The 15,786-nt window shown below is 40.5% G+C and overlaps 1 protein-coding gene across 1 annotated transcript in view; it reads right to left on the bottom strand.

Annotated features, from left to right (window-relative positions):
* Window positions 1-2,016: 2,016 nt before the first annotated feature.
* kif6 (kinesin family member 6) overlaps window positions 2,017-15,786 on the bottom strand; it is a 231,250-nt gene continuing 217,480 nt past the window's right edge. The window contains exons 20-21 of the mRNA XM_029641050.2: window positions 11,244-11,359; window positions 2,017-6,864 (exon numbers count right to left, since the gene is read on the bottom strand). Of these exons, the coding sequence (XP_029496910.1) occupies window positions 6,848-6,864; window positions 11,244-11,359 (133 nt within the window). The 3' untranslated portion in view covers window positions 2,017-6,847. The remainder of the gene's footprint in view (window positions 6,865-11,243; window positions 11,360-15,786) is intronic.

Below are 15,786 nucleotides of genomic sequence, written 5' to 3'. Positions count from 1 at the left end.
CAAAATTTACCTATTTCCACTTTGTAGTCAATTTTAACACTAGAATAAATGTTTCTGACTCATAGGTCGTTTTCAAAGGGATTAGTTGGTTTAAAGGGGCAGTCGTTCTTTAAGCACTTTTCATCATGTCAGCGTTTTCCATAGTCTTCGACATTTAGTACAATAAGCTTACCCATTAATTCAGGGAAAATTATTATTATTATGAGATTGAAAGGGGCAATCAGAAGTTGCTACGTCTATTTTTGGACTCATAAATTAATGATACGTACCTATTGATTGTTAGATCTTATAAATGCCTCATGAGCTTAAACTGTCATATCCTATCAGAACCCAAAACGTAAGCTTGTTTTTCTCCAATGTTTGTTAACTAGGAAAATATAAACACACATGCCTCAAAATGGTTAAAACTATAATTTTGATGGTCAATCCTTGCATCTATAGCTCGGTCTATGAATTTGAGAGTGATTATATTTATCCAGACCCATCCCTCAGCTTTTTACTGAACCAGGGATGGGGAGGCTTCTTTTTTATTGTTTCTACTGCTGATTGTCGCTTATAGAATTAAAGACACTCTGTAGATAAATAAGCATAGCAGTACAGGTCAGAATTCAGGGGCACTCAAAATGGAGGTGGTAATTCAATCGGTATGACTAAGCAAGGGAAGATGTGACAGGGAGAGATGGTGACATGGGCAAAGTTCATTCTTTCTCCAAGACAGAATGTAAATCTCTGTCCTCAGAGTCATCTGTCAAACAAATCTGCACGGAGCCATGCAAAAAGGCTGCTTTGCCACCAACGAGATGTCTGAGGTAGAGTTGCAAAGCTACCGGTAATTTACAAAAGTTACTGGAATATTCAGTAATTTTGGTAACTAATGGAAAAATGTTAAGGCAATCTATCGTAACTTTGGTCATTTATACTTGAATAACTTTTAAAACATGTATGCATATACCGTGCCTTCAGATAGTGTTCATACCCCTTGACTTATTCCAGATTTTGTTGTGTTACAGCCTGAATTCAGATGACCTGCCCTCCACAATAACCCAACATCAACCTGAGATGGTTTGGGATGAATTGGACCGCAGAGTGAAAGAAAAGCAGTCAACAAATGCTAGGCATATGGGAACTCCTTCAAGACTGTTGGAAAATCCTTCCAGGTGACTACCTCATGAAGCTAGTTGAGAGAATGCCAAGAGTGTGCAAAGCTGTCATCATTGCAAAGGGTAGCTACTTTGAAGAATCTAAAATATACACTTTTTTGGTTACTACATGAATCCATATGTGTTATTTCATAGTTTTGATGTCTTCAATATTATTCTACCATATAGACAATTGTACAAATAAAGATAACACCATGAATGAGTAGGTGTCAAAATGTTTTCGGATTTAGAAAGAAACGCACCTGTCTATATAACGTCCCACAGCTGACAGTGCATGTCAGGGCAGAAACTATACCATGAAGTTCAAGGAACTGTCCGTAGATCAAGAGAATTGAGATGAGGAATATATCTGGGGAAGGGTATAAAATTATTGAAAGTGTTAAAAGTTTCGAAGAGCACAGTGTTCTCCATCATTTGGATATTGAAAAAATATGGAATTATCCGGACTCTGAATAGTGCTCACTGTCCAACCAAACTGAGCAATGGGCAAGAAGGACCTTGGTCAGGGAGGCGACCAAGAATCCAATGACCCCTCTGACAGAACTACAGAGTTCCTTGGCTGAGATGGGAGAACCTGCCAGAAGGACAACAGTCTCTACAGCACTTCACCAATCTGGGCTTTATGGGAGAGTGGCCAGGCGGAAGCAACTCCTGATAAAAAGGCACATGACAGGACACCTGGAGTTCGTGAAAAGTATTTTGAAAGACTAAGAGCATAGAGTAGAGTATAAATCAAATCAAACTTTATTTGTCACATGCGCCGAATATAATAAGTGTAAGCGTTACTGTGAAATTCTTACTTACAAGCACATAACCAACAGTGCAGTTCAAGAAAGAGTTAAAAAAAATGTTTAGCAAATAAACAAAAGTAAAACGTAAATAACGAGGCTATATACAGGGGGTACCGGTATCGAGTCAATGTGCAGGTTAGTACAGGTTAGTCGAGGTACAGGTTAGTCGAGGTAATTTGTACATGTAGGTAATTTGTACATGTAGGTAGGGGTGAAGTGACTATGCATAGATAATAAACAGTGAGTAGCAGCAGTGTACAAAACAAATGGTGGGGGGGTAGTAGCTTGGGGGTAGTAGCTGTTAAGGAGCCTTATGGTCCTAGACTTGGCACTCTAGTACCGCTTGCCGTGTGGTAGCAGAGAAAACAGTCTATGACTTGGGTGACTGGAGTCTTTGACAATTTTTTGGTCGTTCCTCTGACACCGCCTAGTATATAGGTTCTGGATGGCAGGAAGCTTGAACTGTACTGGGCCATACACACTGCCCTCTGTAATGCCTTACGGTCAGATGCCGAGCAGTTGCCATGCCAGGCAGTGATGCAACCGGTCAGGATGCTCTTGATGGTGCAGCTATATAACTTTTTGAGGATCTGGGGACCCATGCCAAAACTTTTCAGTCTCCTGAGGGGGAAAAGGTGTTGTTGTACCCTCTTCACAACTGTCTTGGTGTGTTTGGACCATGATGGTGTCCACATCACCAACGACCTAAGGAATTTGAAACTCTCGCCCCGCTCCACTACAACCCCGTCAATGTTAATGAGAGCCTGTTCGGCCCGTCTTTTCCTGTACTGGGCAGCTCACGTCTGGGTTTCTCTTTGTAGTCCATAATAGTTTTCAAGCCCTGCAACATCCGACGAGCGCCGGTGTAGTATGATTCAATCTTAGTCCTGTATTGACGCTTTGCTTGTTTTATGGTTCATCTGAGAACATAGAGAGATTTCTTATAAGCGTCAGGATTAGTGTCCCGCTCCTTGAAAGTGGCAGCTCTAGCTTTTAGCTCGATGCGGATGTTGCCTGTAATCCACGGCTTCTGGTTGGGATATGTTTGTACGATCAATGTGGGGATGATGTTGTCAGCCACGATTTGGTGAATCATAAGATATTACAGTTTTTAATGTCCCGTTGGTAGGATAATCTTTATCGTAGGTCATGGATTTTATTTTCCAATTATTGCACTTTGGCCAATGGAACGGATGGCAGTGGAGATTTACTGGCTCGCCCACAAATTCTCAGAAGGCAGCCCAACCTCTGCCACCTTTTTCTCTATCTTTTTCTTCACGCAAATAATGGGGATTTGGGTCTGTTCCCAAGGAAGCAGTATATCATTCGCATTGGACTCATCAAATGAAAAAACTTGGAAGGAGGTTTTCACTCAAAATCTCACGATACATGGCCCCATTCATTTGTCCTAAATAAAATGCTTTTAGTTTTGGAAATATTTAGGACTTATTCATTCCTTGCTACCCATTCCAAAACAAACTGCAGCTCTTTGTTAAGTGTCGCAGTCATTTCAGTTGCTGTAATAGCTGACGTGTATAGTGTTGAGTCATCCACATACATAGACACACTGGCATGTAGATTGAAAAAGGTAAGGGGCCTACACAGCTACCCTGGGGAATTCCTGCTTCTACCTGGATTATGTTTGTGAGGCTTCCATTATAGAACAGCCTCTGTGTTCTGTTAGACAAGTAACTCTTTATTCACATTATAGCAGCGGATGTAAAGCCATCACACATACATTTTCCCAGCTGCAGACTATGACCGATAATGTCAAAAGCTGCACTGAAGTCTAACAAGACAGCCCCCACAATCATTTTATCATACATTTCTCTCAGTCAAACATCAGTAATTTGTGTAAGTGCCGTGCTTGTTGTGTCCTTCCCTATATGCGTGCTGAAAGTCTGTTTTCAATTTGTTTGTAAAATACCATTGTATCTGGTCAAACACCATTTTTTCCAGAAGGATTGGTGGCAGACTGTTTGGTCGGCTATTTGAGCCAGTAAAGAGGGCTTTACTGTTTTTGGGTAGTGGAATGACTTTAGCTTCCCTCCAGGCCTGAGGGCACACACTTTCTAGTAAGCCTAAATTGAAGATGTGGCAAATAGGATAATAGCGGACGATATTGCCACACCTAAGTAATTTTCTATCCAGATTGTCAGACCCTGGTGGCTTGTCATGGTTAATAGACAACAACAATTTTTTCACCTCTTCCACACTGACTTTACAGAATTCAAAAGTACAATTCTTGTCTTTCATAATTTGGTGAGATATACTTGGATGTGTAGTGTCAGCATTTGTTGCTAGCATGTCATCCCTAAGTTTGTTTATCTTGCCAATGAAAAAGTAATTAAAGTAGTGGGCAATATCAGTGGGTTTTGTGATAAATGAGCCACCTGATTCAATGAACGATGGAGCCGAGTTGGCTCTATTCCCCAAAATTGAATTTAAGGTGCCCCAAAGCTTTTTATTATCATTCATCTTTGTTTCATAGTATAGTTTATTTTTAAACTATACTATTTTAAGATTTCTTATTTTGCATTCTATCGATGGCATGCATAGCCAGTTAGATACCATCTGTAGAGGTGCAATCTTTATCAGCAACACAAAAGCTTATAGTATTTCAAACACATAAAATATACATTCAAGTCGAACTGAAATCTTAACAGAAACATGTTGGGTCATTTTCACAGCTTTCTATTTCCTTACAACCGGTTAAACTGATGTCATTTGCAAAATTGGAAATGCAAATGTAAAAAAACTTTTTTTTTTGTTATTGCATTTTGTACCTGGTCCCTAAACGTGTTTTCTCCACGAAGGAAGCCGAGATGAAAGGTGCAGATGCAAACTAGATTGAAGCATTAACTCTATCGATTTATGACATTCTGGTGAGCAAAGGTTTATTTAGTCTTCTTGGGCAACATATAATGAATGACAGATGAGAACCTGCATGTATCTAATTATAGACACATTGACTAACAAATTGTCTACCAAAATGTTGGAAATTATAAGCAGAAACATTTCTAAATCAGGCAAAATAAATCCTGCACCCCTGTCAAATTTTTGGGGGACCATCTGTAACTGTAGCACACAGTGCATTTTCTATATTGCCGGGTCAGGCGCAGGCCTCAGATTTTCACATATTTACTGAACAGAAATGTAAACGCAACATGCAACAATTTTAAAGAATTACAGTTCATATAACGAAATCAGTCAATTGAAATAAATTCACTCGGCCCTAATCTATGTATTTCACATGACTGGATTTACAGATATGAATCTGTTGGTCACAGATACCTTAAAAAAATGGGTGTGGATCAGAAAACCAGTCAATATCTGGTGTAACCACCATTTGCCTCATGCAGCGCAACACATCTTCTTTGCATAGAGTTGATCAGACTTAATTGTGGCCTGTGGAATGTTGCTCTACTCCTCTTCAATGGCTGTGCGATATGGAACACTCTGTCGTACAAGGTGATCCAGACCATCTCAAACATGCTCAATGGGTGAAATGTCTGGTGAGTATGCAGGCCATGGAAGAACTGTGCCATTTTCAGCTTCCAGGAATTGTGTACAGATCCGTGAATTATAATTCTGAAATATGAGGTGATGGAGACGGATGTATGACAACGGGCCTCAGGATCTCGTTACGGTGTCTCTGTGCTTGCGATAGAATGCAATTGTGTTAGTTGTCCATAGCCATACATGTCGTCTGTGGTTGTGAGGCCAGCTGGACATACTGCCAAATTCTCTAAAACAATGTTGGAAGCGGCAACAGCCTCTGGTAGACATTCCTGCAGTCAACAAGCCAATTGCACGCTCCCTCAAAACTTGGGACATCTTTGGCATTGTGTTCTGTCACACAATGTCCCCAGCACAATGTGCACCTCTTAAGGATCTGCCCCTTTTTTTCAATTTTTGCCTAAAATGACATACCCAAATCTAACTGCCTGTAGCTCCGGCCCTGAAGCAAGGATATGCATATTCTTGAATGTTTTGGAAATGTGAAGGAATGTAGCAGAATATAACACAATAGATCTGGTAAAAGATAATAAAAAAATTAAAATAAAACGTTATTTTGTATTTTTTTTGTACCATCATCTTTGAAATTCAAGAGAAAGGCCATAATGTAGTATTCCAGGCCAGATGCAATTTAGATTTTGGCCACTAGATGGCATCGGTGTATGTGCACATTTTTAGACTGATCCAATGAATCATTGCATTTATGTTCAAAATGTTGTATCAAGACTACCCAAATGTGCCTAATTCGTTTATTAATAACTTTTCATGTTCAAAACTGCACTCTCCTCAAACAATAGCATGGTATTCTTTCACTGTAATAGCTACTGTAAATTGGACAGAGCAGTTAGATTAACAAGAATTTAAGCTTTCTGCCAATATCAGCTATGTCTATGTCCTGGGAAATTTTCTTGTTACTTACAACCTCATGCTATGTTAGCTCAACCGTCCCATGGAAGGGGCACCGATCCCGGAGAAGTTCAGCTCCTTGATATGCCACACCTGTCAGTTGGATGGATTATCTTGGCAAAGGAGAAATGCTCACTAACAGGGATGACCCACACACCACTAGTGTTTGTGTGAGTGAGAGAGTGGGTGAGTGTGTGTGTTTGTATGTCTGAGAGAGAATGTGTGTGTGTGTGTGTGTGTGTATGTGTGTGAGTGAGTGAATTTTAGTCTTCCTCCAGTTCCTTTTCATCCAACCAACATCCATTCTAACATAATTGAGGCCTGAGTCTCATGTGGACATGTGAGAGCATCTTGGTTAAGTTCATTAGGCACCAATCGCATAGATCCTATGTGTGTCGAACACATTCAGATGTTCCCGGGTGGCACTCCTTCACTTCTGCTCGGGATGCAGCCACAAGACAAGCATTTTGGTCATGGCAGAGGTGGCCCTGAAACACAAAACATACAAGACAATGAAGTATAAATGGGCTTAGATCCCATGACACCCCATATCAAATGCTTTCCATACAATAGGTCTTGTTATACAAATCATATTCTTTGTTTCAGATGCACAATGTTTGACAACTGCTATTGTCTGACTAATATGGGCTATGTTTGTTTGAAAGGTTTAGAGGGAGAGGGAGTAAAACTATTTAATTTAATAAAATAAATGTTTAGAACATTGATTAAAAGCTTCAGTTTTTACACTTTATAGTTTCTGTAGGTTCAAGACCAATTCTACTATTACAAACCCTGTATCTTCTTATGACAGAGTTAGTTGCATGATTGAGAGAGAAGAAAAAGGGAAAGAGAGAAAAGGGGAAAGGGGAGAGAGAAAGAGAGCGACAGAAAGGGGGAGAAAGTGTCCCCTTGTTTGCACACCTGAGTGATTAATGTGGAAAGTTCCCTGCCTCTAGACCCACCTGGTCACCTTTTTGACATGACCTGGGCATGACATTAGCTCCTTTTAGCCTTGTTACTGATGGATTCTATTAAAATGTAACGTTTCAAGTTAAACTGTAGTTTGTTTGTATCCTGTGTAGTGAATGATTACTGTGAGTATTAATGGAATTTAGGCCATGAAACTGTGTGTATGCTAATTTAGAAACCATAACCTAATCAGATAAGAGGAAATGGCCTCGGATCAGAGAGCAGTGTCAGGCCCAGAACAGAAGATGGACTGGGTGTGATTCTGACATTTGGCTAAACAAAGAGAGGACCATGGACATTCCACAAGGGAAAAGAGGGAAACTCATCGGGGTCATAAAATGTATAGCTGGGGCAGTGACACCTACAAGGGAAGAGTATAAAATGTGTTGTGATCTTTCTAAATGGATGCACTCAGCTGACTGTATCCTTGGTATTAAACACTTGAAACTTCTCTTGAGCTTTGTCTCAATTCCTGTGGCTGTATATAATTAATTTCAAAGTCCAAAAATGTATGTACCAATAGCAGACTGCCTCTTGTGGCTTTAATACATATGATGCTAATAATAATAATACATGTAATTTGTATAGCGCTTTCATTACTCTGTCCTCCATAGTTGGGGACTTGAAGCAGTGGCTGGAGTTTATGTTATAAGCTTGTTATTATGATATAACACTCACAGAATGTCCAGCTGCTGGGACCATAGGGGAAAAGCAAAAACATGTCTGTCAATAAAGTATAACTCTTTGTTGTTTATAATACAGTATTGTTACAGCTGATGAGGGAACTGATTGCAAAGTAAAAATCTGATAATAAATAACATTTCAGGGGAGGCATATTCAAACAATTGAGATTTAGGACATGGGAAGTTTGAACTATATTTTCCCCCACTTGGCTGCCAATTTATACCATTGCGGTTAATGCTCATTTGCGGTGTGTACAAAAGTGAAATGATAGCAGGTCAGGCGACAAGATTCTCCAGAGGAATCGGTTAGAAACGCATCCAACTGGGTCAGACTGCTCTGAACTCTAATTCACATATATGCGATGGTCCTTAGTCGTCCCATGTACCACCAATTTAATTATACCTTAACCCTTGGTTGAGGTTTTCTTTTGTTTTTTCCCGTGTAATTGAGAGTGACAGATTACACCTCTTTAGCACACTTAGGCCCGTGTCTGTGTTTAAACAGCAGCCTTTCTGCTCCTGTGACAAGGTAATACACCAGCCTTCACCATTAATAACACCATCTCCTACCTAGCTGAGACATAAACTATAGACAGACATGCTTTAGTCCATAGGTGCTTGTGTAGAGTCCGACCCATACGTAGACACACAGAGATGCACACTCACATATGTACCATTAGATTCTTGAAAAAAAACAAGTTATGGATTGTTTTATATCGCATTACCTACAGTTGGAAGGGCCCACAATTTGGGCAGCACGCACAGCAAATACCAAATAGATGTTTGTTGAATTGGGATTTAGAATGAAACCAGGCTCGAGGGGTGGTCAATCCTCTTCTGGCTGTACCGGATAGAGATTTAAGAGTAAATGTGGCCATTAAGGCCAAACCAATTAGCCACTATGTAAAACTGTAAGCGGGAACACTTTTATAAAAAAGTGTTCCAAAAGTGTTCTTCGGTTGTCCCCATAGGAAAACCCTTTTTGGTCCCAGGTAGAACTATTTTAGGTTCCATGTAGAACCAAAAAAGGGTTCTTCAAAGGGTTAACCGAACTGTTTTAGGTTCTAGATAGCACCTTTTTCTCTAGCAGTGTACAGCCTCAGTGTTCACAGTAAAAGTGACAGAAATTGCACAGAATGCTCACAACGTTCAAGTTTCCGCTCACAAGAACTAATATTTGCTAAGTGCTGGAAAAAAATTGAGGGAACATTGGAGTCCAGCGTGTCTGTCTAGAAACTAGCGTGTGACAGTTTTATGAGTGCGACGAGACCTTTCAAGACGAGGGCTGCGGAGGTTGTGGGAATTCTAGGAAAGCAAAGCAAGAGGGACTGATGGTCTGTTCCGTACACTGCCACACACTAACGTAAAAAATATACTGCATATACAAAACATTAGAACACCTTCCTAATATTGAGTTCCACCCCCTTTTGATCTCAGAACAGCCTTAATTCATTCGGGCATGGACTCTACAAGGTGTCAAAAGCATTCCACAGGAATGCTGGCCGATGTTGACTCCAGTGCTTCCCACAGTTGTGTCAAGTTGGCTGGATGTCCTCTGAGTGGCACACATACACAATCCATGTATCATTTGTCTCAAGGCTTAAAAATCATTCTTTAACCTGTCTCCCCCCCTTCATCTACACTGATTGAAGTTGATTTAATAAGTGACATCAATAAGGGACCATAGCTTTCACCTGGTCAGTCTATAGTATGTCATGGAAAGAGCAGGTATTAGTCGATTAGTCATCTTGGGTATGATGCTACAAGCTTGACACACCTGTATTTGGGGAGTTTTCAAGCTCTGGGAGACTTGAGAAGAACTCTGGAGTTCTTTCAGAGTGACCATCGGGTTTTTGGTCACCTCCCTGATTGCTCAGTTTGGCCAGCCGGCCAGCTGTAGGGAGAGTCTTGGTGGTTCGATACTTCTTCCATTTAAGAATGATGGAGGCCACTGTGGTCTTGGGGACCTTCAATACTATAGAAATACTTCGGTACCCTTCCCCAGGTCTGTGCCTTGACACAATCCTGTCTCGGAGCTCTAAGGACAATTCCTTCGACCTCGTGGCTTGGTTTTTGCTCTGACATGCACTGTCAACTGTGGGACCTTATATAGACAGGTGTGTAACTTTCCAAATCATGTCGAATCAATGGAATTTACCACAGGTGGAGTCCAATCAAGTTGAAGAAACATCTCAAGGATGAGCAATGGAAACAGGATACACCCGAATTTTGAGACTCTGAATACAAACGTAAATAAGGTATTTCATATTTTGGTGGTTTTTGGGGGGCAAAAACATCTAAAAACCTGTTTTCGCTTCGTCATTATGGGGTATTATGTGTAGATTGATGGGAAAAATATGTATTTAATCAATTTTAGAATAAGGCTGTAACATAACAAAATGTGGAAAAAGTCAAGGGGTCTGAATACTTTCGGAATTCACTAGTATTTTTGCATATCATTGCAAAGATGATTTACTATGAAAAGCAACCGTAACGTTTTATACAGATTAGAGAACATTTTTGGAATGCAGCAATTCACGTTTGGTTTGGTCACATGGATTGGTTATATACGTGTTATAAGTACATTTATTTTAGATGCACATAAATGATCTCTGCCATCTTGTTAACAAGGACGCTGCAAGTATTTTGAGTAATACCATTATGTTTTAAGCAGATAGAAAATGTTACCCTAAATTAGTGCTGCACTCATTATAAAATAACTATTTTATAGTTAATAACTCATTCCACAACCTGTCAGTGACTTGTTTGATCTTAAAGTGTGGGTGCAGTCCTAATTCACAAGGAAAGGCAAAGTTTGCCTGGCTTGTGCCTGGCTTAGAAGTGAGCTTATAGGCTGCTATAGGCCTGGCAGTCCCAGGCTGCAGAGAGTGAGGACTGGCAACTTGCTGCTGTGGCATCTCCTCACCAGGAGAGAGCAGTATTGAACTAGACTGGGCTCTGTGTCGCTGTCAGCAGTACTACAGAGGACCATGCTCTGGGTTGAAGTTTCCCTAGGTATAGATCTAGGATCAGCTTCCCCTTCCCAATCCTAACCTTTGCAAAATGCAAAACTAACCCAAGATCAGCGTCTAGGAGCAACTTCACCCTAAACCAAGAACCACACTCTTTACTAGTTGGTGTATATAGAGGCAGAGTGCTTTAATATAGTGTAAATTGTGGATCCAAAGGATGTATTTAAATAGTGTGTACAGTACCTGTCCTGTTTAGCAGGTTGTGTCGGGCCCTAATGAAGCCCAGGATGTCTGCGTCTGTCTGCTGGTCTCCAGTCAGAGGGAAGAAGGACTTTGAGAGCTCAGTGGAGGACAGGGCTCTGGAACACACACACACACACACACACACACACACACACACACACACACACACACACACACACACACACACACACACACACACACACACACACACACACACAGTAAGACACACTAAATCGCTTCAAATTAAACAATTTTATCAATCCCACCCCTCTACACACACAGGCATCTCTTTGTTACACTCACACACACATTTTAGTAATTTAGCAGACGCTCTTAACCAGAGAGACTTACAGTAGTGAGCGGATGTAAAAAAAATATATAACACCATGGGAATAGAACCCACAACCCTGGCATTTTTTTATTTTATAAATGAGCAAAAATGCTTAAAAACCTGTTTTCGCTTTGTATGAACTTGGTCTTTTACCAAATAGGGCAATGTTCTGAATACCATCCTTACCATGTCACAACACAACTGATCGGCTCAAACGCATTAGGAAGGAAAGAAATTCCACAATTTAACTTTTAACAAGGTACACCTGTTAATTGAAATGCATTCCAGGTGACTATCTCATGAAGCTGGTTGAGAGAATGCCAAGAGTGTGCAAAGCTGTCATCAATGCTTGAAGAATCTCAAATATAAAATATATTTTGATTTGTTTAACACTTTTTTGGGTTACTACAGGATTCCATATGTGTTACCCATAGGCAGACACATAGGAAGGAACCTGCTAACACTGATTTAGAGAAATTATATTGCGTGAATATTCTACAGACCAACTGTCATCAAAGGCTTGACACAAACTTGGAGCCAGAGAACTAACCTTTATCAATGCAGGATGTTTTTCCTTTGAAATAGTTTGATAAAAACAGTGATTATACAGTAACAAAAGAGATGATTAAGGTTGATGAGAGGATTTAAAGGGGAATTTCACCCTGGGGTAATCAGGGCTTGTTTTCATCATGTCCCAGGCATTTCTACAACAGTGAGATGTGGTTCACACATTGCCCAGGAGAAAGGCAGGTCTGGGGTTTCACATGCTGAATGGTACACCTTATGACAGCTTCTGGTGTATTGATGGGGAGGGAGGTGGCATTTCGTGAAGCCTTCATATTATATAGTGATCGCACTCTACACTTTTGTGCGCATAGATATGGTTGTCCTTGTTCGATACAGGCATTGTGCGTCTTTCAGCGATGTTCCTATCGCCGGATTCATTGCTAAATATATAAGCATTTTTTCCAGTCTTTGAAAGACAACAACTTGTGTTGGGCGTGCTTCCTGTTCTGGCCTCCATCCTTCCCCAAGGCGGCCATATTTGAAAACAACACAATCCTTGGGCAAAACTGAATGAACTGACCAGAGGCAATGGTTTCAAGTGATTCCTCTCAGCAACACAAATTTGAACATGGAGCATTTTGGTATGTTCTATGAGCTACATGGTGACATTCAACCATACATGTTTCAACTGGAATATAGCGATGAGGATTCGAAACGAAGTGTTGGATTAAGCTGTTAGAAGCTCAGCTACAGCCAACGTCATTTTTTCTGCAAGCCACCAATTAACTTTAGTTTATCTATTGAAACTCATATTGAGTATTGACCGCAAACATACTACTGTGTAACAGTGGGGGGAAAACAAATGTTTCTGTTTGCTAACTTAACTAGGTAGCTAGCTAGGTAGCTAAGTTAGCTAAACAACTACATATCTATGACTAAAAATAGAAGAGGTTTTACAGTTAGAGATCTTTTGTATCTCGGTTGTAAAATGTCTTCTCCTTTTAGTTGTAGATATGGCTGCTAAACAGCAAGCTACAACATTGCAACCAGCCAAGTAAAGCTAGGTTAACCAGCAAATGTTAGCACATGACTGGAGTTGGCTTGTTAGCTTGGCGCCTGCTAACTTATGTGTCACAGCTCATGTTTGTAACTTGTTAGCAAACATGTGTAACATCAGCAACTAAATCATTTTACTAGCTAACTATGTAACATAATTGACAAGGGTTGACATTGGTTATGATTATGACTGTGGATGCATTTCAATCACAAAATTATAGGCATGACGCAAGATAGGATTCCAAGATGTAAATAACAAGTATTGTATATCCAGCAAGCTAGCTGGCTAAGTGTACTAGCAAACAGTGAGTAGAAACAATAATACAATAAATCTCAAAAACTGAAGCTGCCTTTAGTATAAAAATATTTTCCTAAGCATGCCTGATAGAAATGGCTGTATGTAGACACTGTCTGCCAACCTAAACTCAACAAAAAAAGAAACATCCCTTTTTCAGGACCCTATCTTTCAAAGATTATTTGTAAAAATCCAAATAACTCCACAGATCTTCATTGTAAAGGGTTTAAACACTGTTTCCCATGTTTGTTCAATGAACCATAAACAATGAATGAAAATACACCTGTGGAACGGTCGTTAAAACACAAACAGCTTACAGACGGTAGGCAATTAACCAAGGACCATTTGCGATGTAACTGGGACCTTTTGGAGTGCCAACAGAAGAAGATCATCAAAGGTAAGGCATTTTTCGCTATTGTCGCACCTGCCTGGTTGAAATATGTTTTTCATGTGTTTGTATGCGGGACGCTGTCCTTAGATAATCGCATGGTTTGCTTTCGCCGTAAAGCCTTTTTGAAATCTGACACAGCGGCTGGATTAACAAGAAGTTAAGCTTTATTTTGATTACACTTGTGATTTTATGAAAGTTAAATATTTATAATACTATAGTTTGAATTTTGCGCTCTGCAATTTCACCGGATGTTGGCCACATGGGACGCTACCATCCCACCTGCCCATAAGAAGTTAACCTCTCTGGGATATGTGGGATGCTTTCGGCGAAAGCAAACAATGCTATTATCTGAGGATAGCACCGCCGTAAACAAAGAGAGAAACCATATTTCAACTCTGAAGGCGCGACACAAAACGCAGAAATAAAAATATAATTCATGCCTTACCTTTGACGAGCTTCTTTTGTTGGCACTCCAATATGTCCCATAAACATCACAAATGGTCCTTTTGTTCGATTAATTCCATCGATATATAAAATGGATCAAACGTGCCAAAATGTCCATTGATTTGGCGCATTTGATCCAGAAAAACACCAGTTCCAACTTGCGCAACGTGACTACAAAATATCTCAAAAGTTACCTGTAAACTTTGCCAAAACATTTCAAACTACTTTTGTAATACAACTTTAGGTATTTTTTAACATAAATAATCAATCAAATTAAAGACGGGATGATCTGTGTTCAATACAGGAGGAAAACAAACTGTAGCTAGCTTTCTGGTCACGCACCTCTATCTAACAGTACACTTCAAGTGACCCTCGTTCAAGATGGCCGTACCTCTTCATTACACAACTAATTTCTAAAGACTGTTGACATCCAGTGGAAGCGATAGGAACTGCAAGAAGGTCCCTTAGAAATCTGGATTCCCAATGAAAGACAATGAAAAGAGAGTGACCTCAAAAAAAAAATCTGAATGGTTTGTCCTCTGGGTTTCGCCTGCTAAATAAGTTCTGTTATATTCACAGACATGATTCAAACAGTGTTAGAAACTTCAGAGTGTTTTCTATCCAAATCTACTAATAATGTGCATGTCTTATCTTCTGGGGATGAGTAGCAGGCAGTTGAATTTGGACATGCATTTCATCCGGACGTGAAAATACTGCCCCCTGTCAACAAGAAGTTAAGGTCACAGTTATAAAACTTAGACACTAAAGAGGCCTTTCTACTGACTCTGAAAAACATTGAAATGCTGCATGCTGCAAGGAGGCATGAGAACTGCAGATGTGGCCAGGGCAATAAGTTGCAATGTCTGTACTGCGAGACGCCTAAGACAACCCTACAGGGAGACAGGACGGACAGCTGATAATCCTCGCAGTAGCAGACCATGTGTAACAACAGGATCACACCTGTGGGACAGGCACAGGATGGCAACAACAACTGCCCAACAACTGGGGCAGTGTGTCACAGCATAATCGGACTGAGCTTGTTGTCATTGCAGGCAATCTCAATGCTGTGCGTTACAGGGAAGACATCCTCCTCCCTCATGTGGAACCCTTCCTGCAGGCACATCCTGACATGACCCTCCAGCATGACAATGCCACCAGCCATACTGCTCGTTCTGTGCGGGATTTCCTGCAAGACAGGAATGTCAGTTTTCTGCCATGGCCAGTGAAGAGCACGGATCTCAGTCCCATTGAGCACTTCTGGGACCTGTTGGATCGGAGGGTGAGGGCTAGGGCCATTCCCTGCAGAAATGTCTGAGAATTTGCAGGTGCCTTGGTGGAAGAGTGGGGTAACATCTCACAGCAAGAACTGGCAAATCTGGTGCAGTCCACGAGGAGGAGATGCACTGAAGTACTTAATGCAGCTGGTGGCCACACCAGATACTGACTGTCACTTTTGATTTGAACCCTTTAACCCTTTGTTTATGGACACATTATTCAATTTCTGTAAGTCACATGTCTG

Source organism: Oncorhynchus nerka, linkage group LG28 (assembly GCF_034236695.1).
Source record: "Oncorhynchus nerka isolate Pitt River linkage group LG28, Oner_Uvic_2.0, whole genome shotgun sequence".
NCBI lineage: Eukaryota > Metazoa > Chordata > Actinopteri > Salmoniformes > Salmonidae > Oncorhynchus > Oncorhynchus nerka.
Note: the sequence above shows the minus strand (reverse complement) of the source record. Positions and strands in the feature narration are given on the sequence as shown.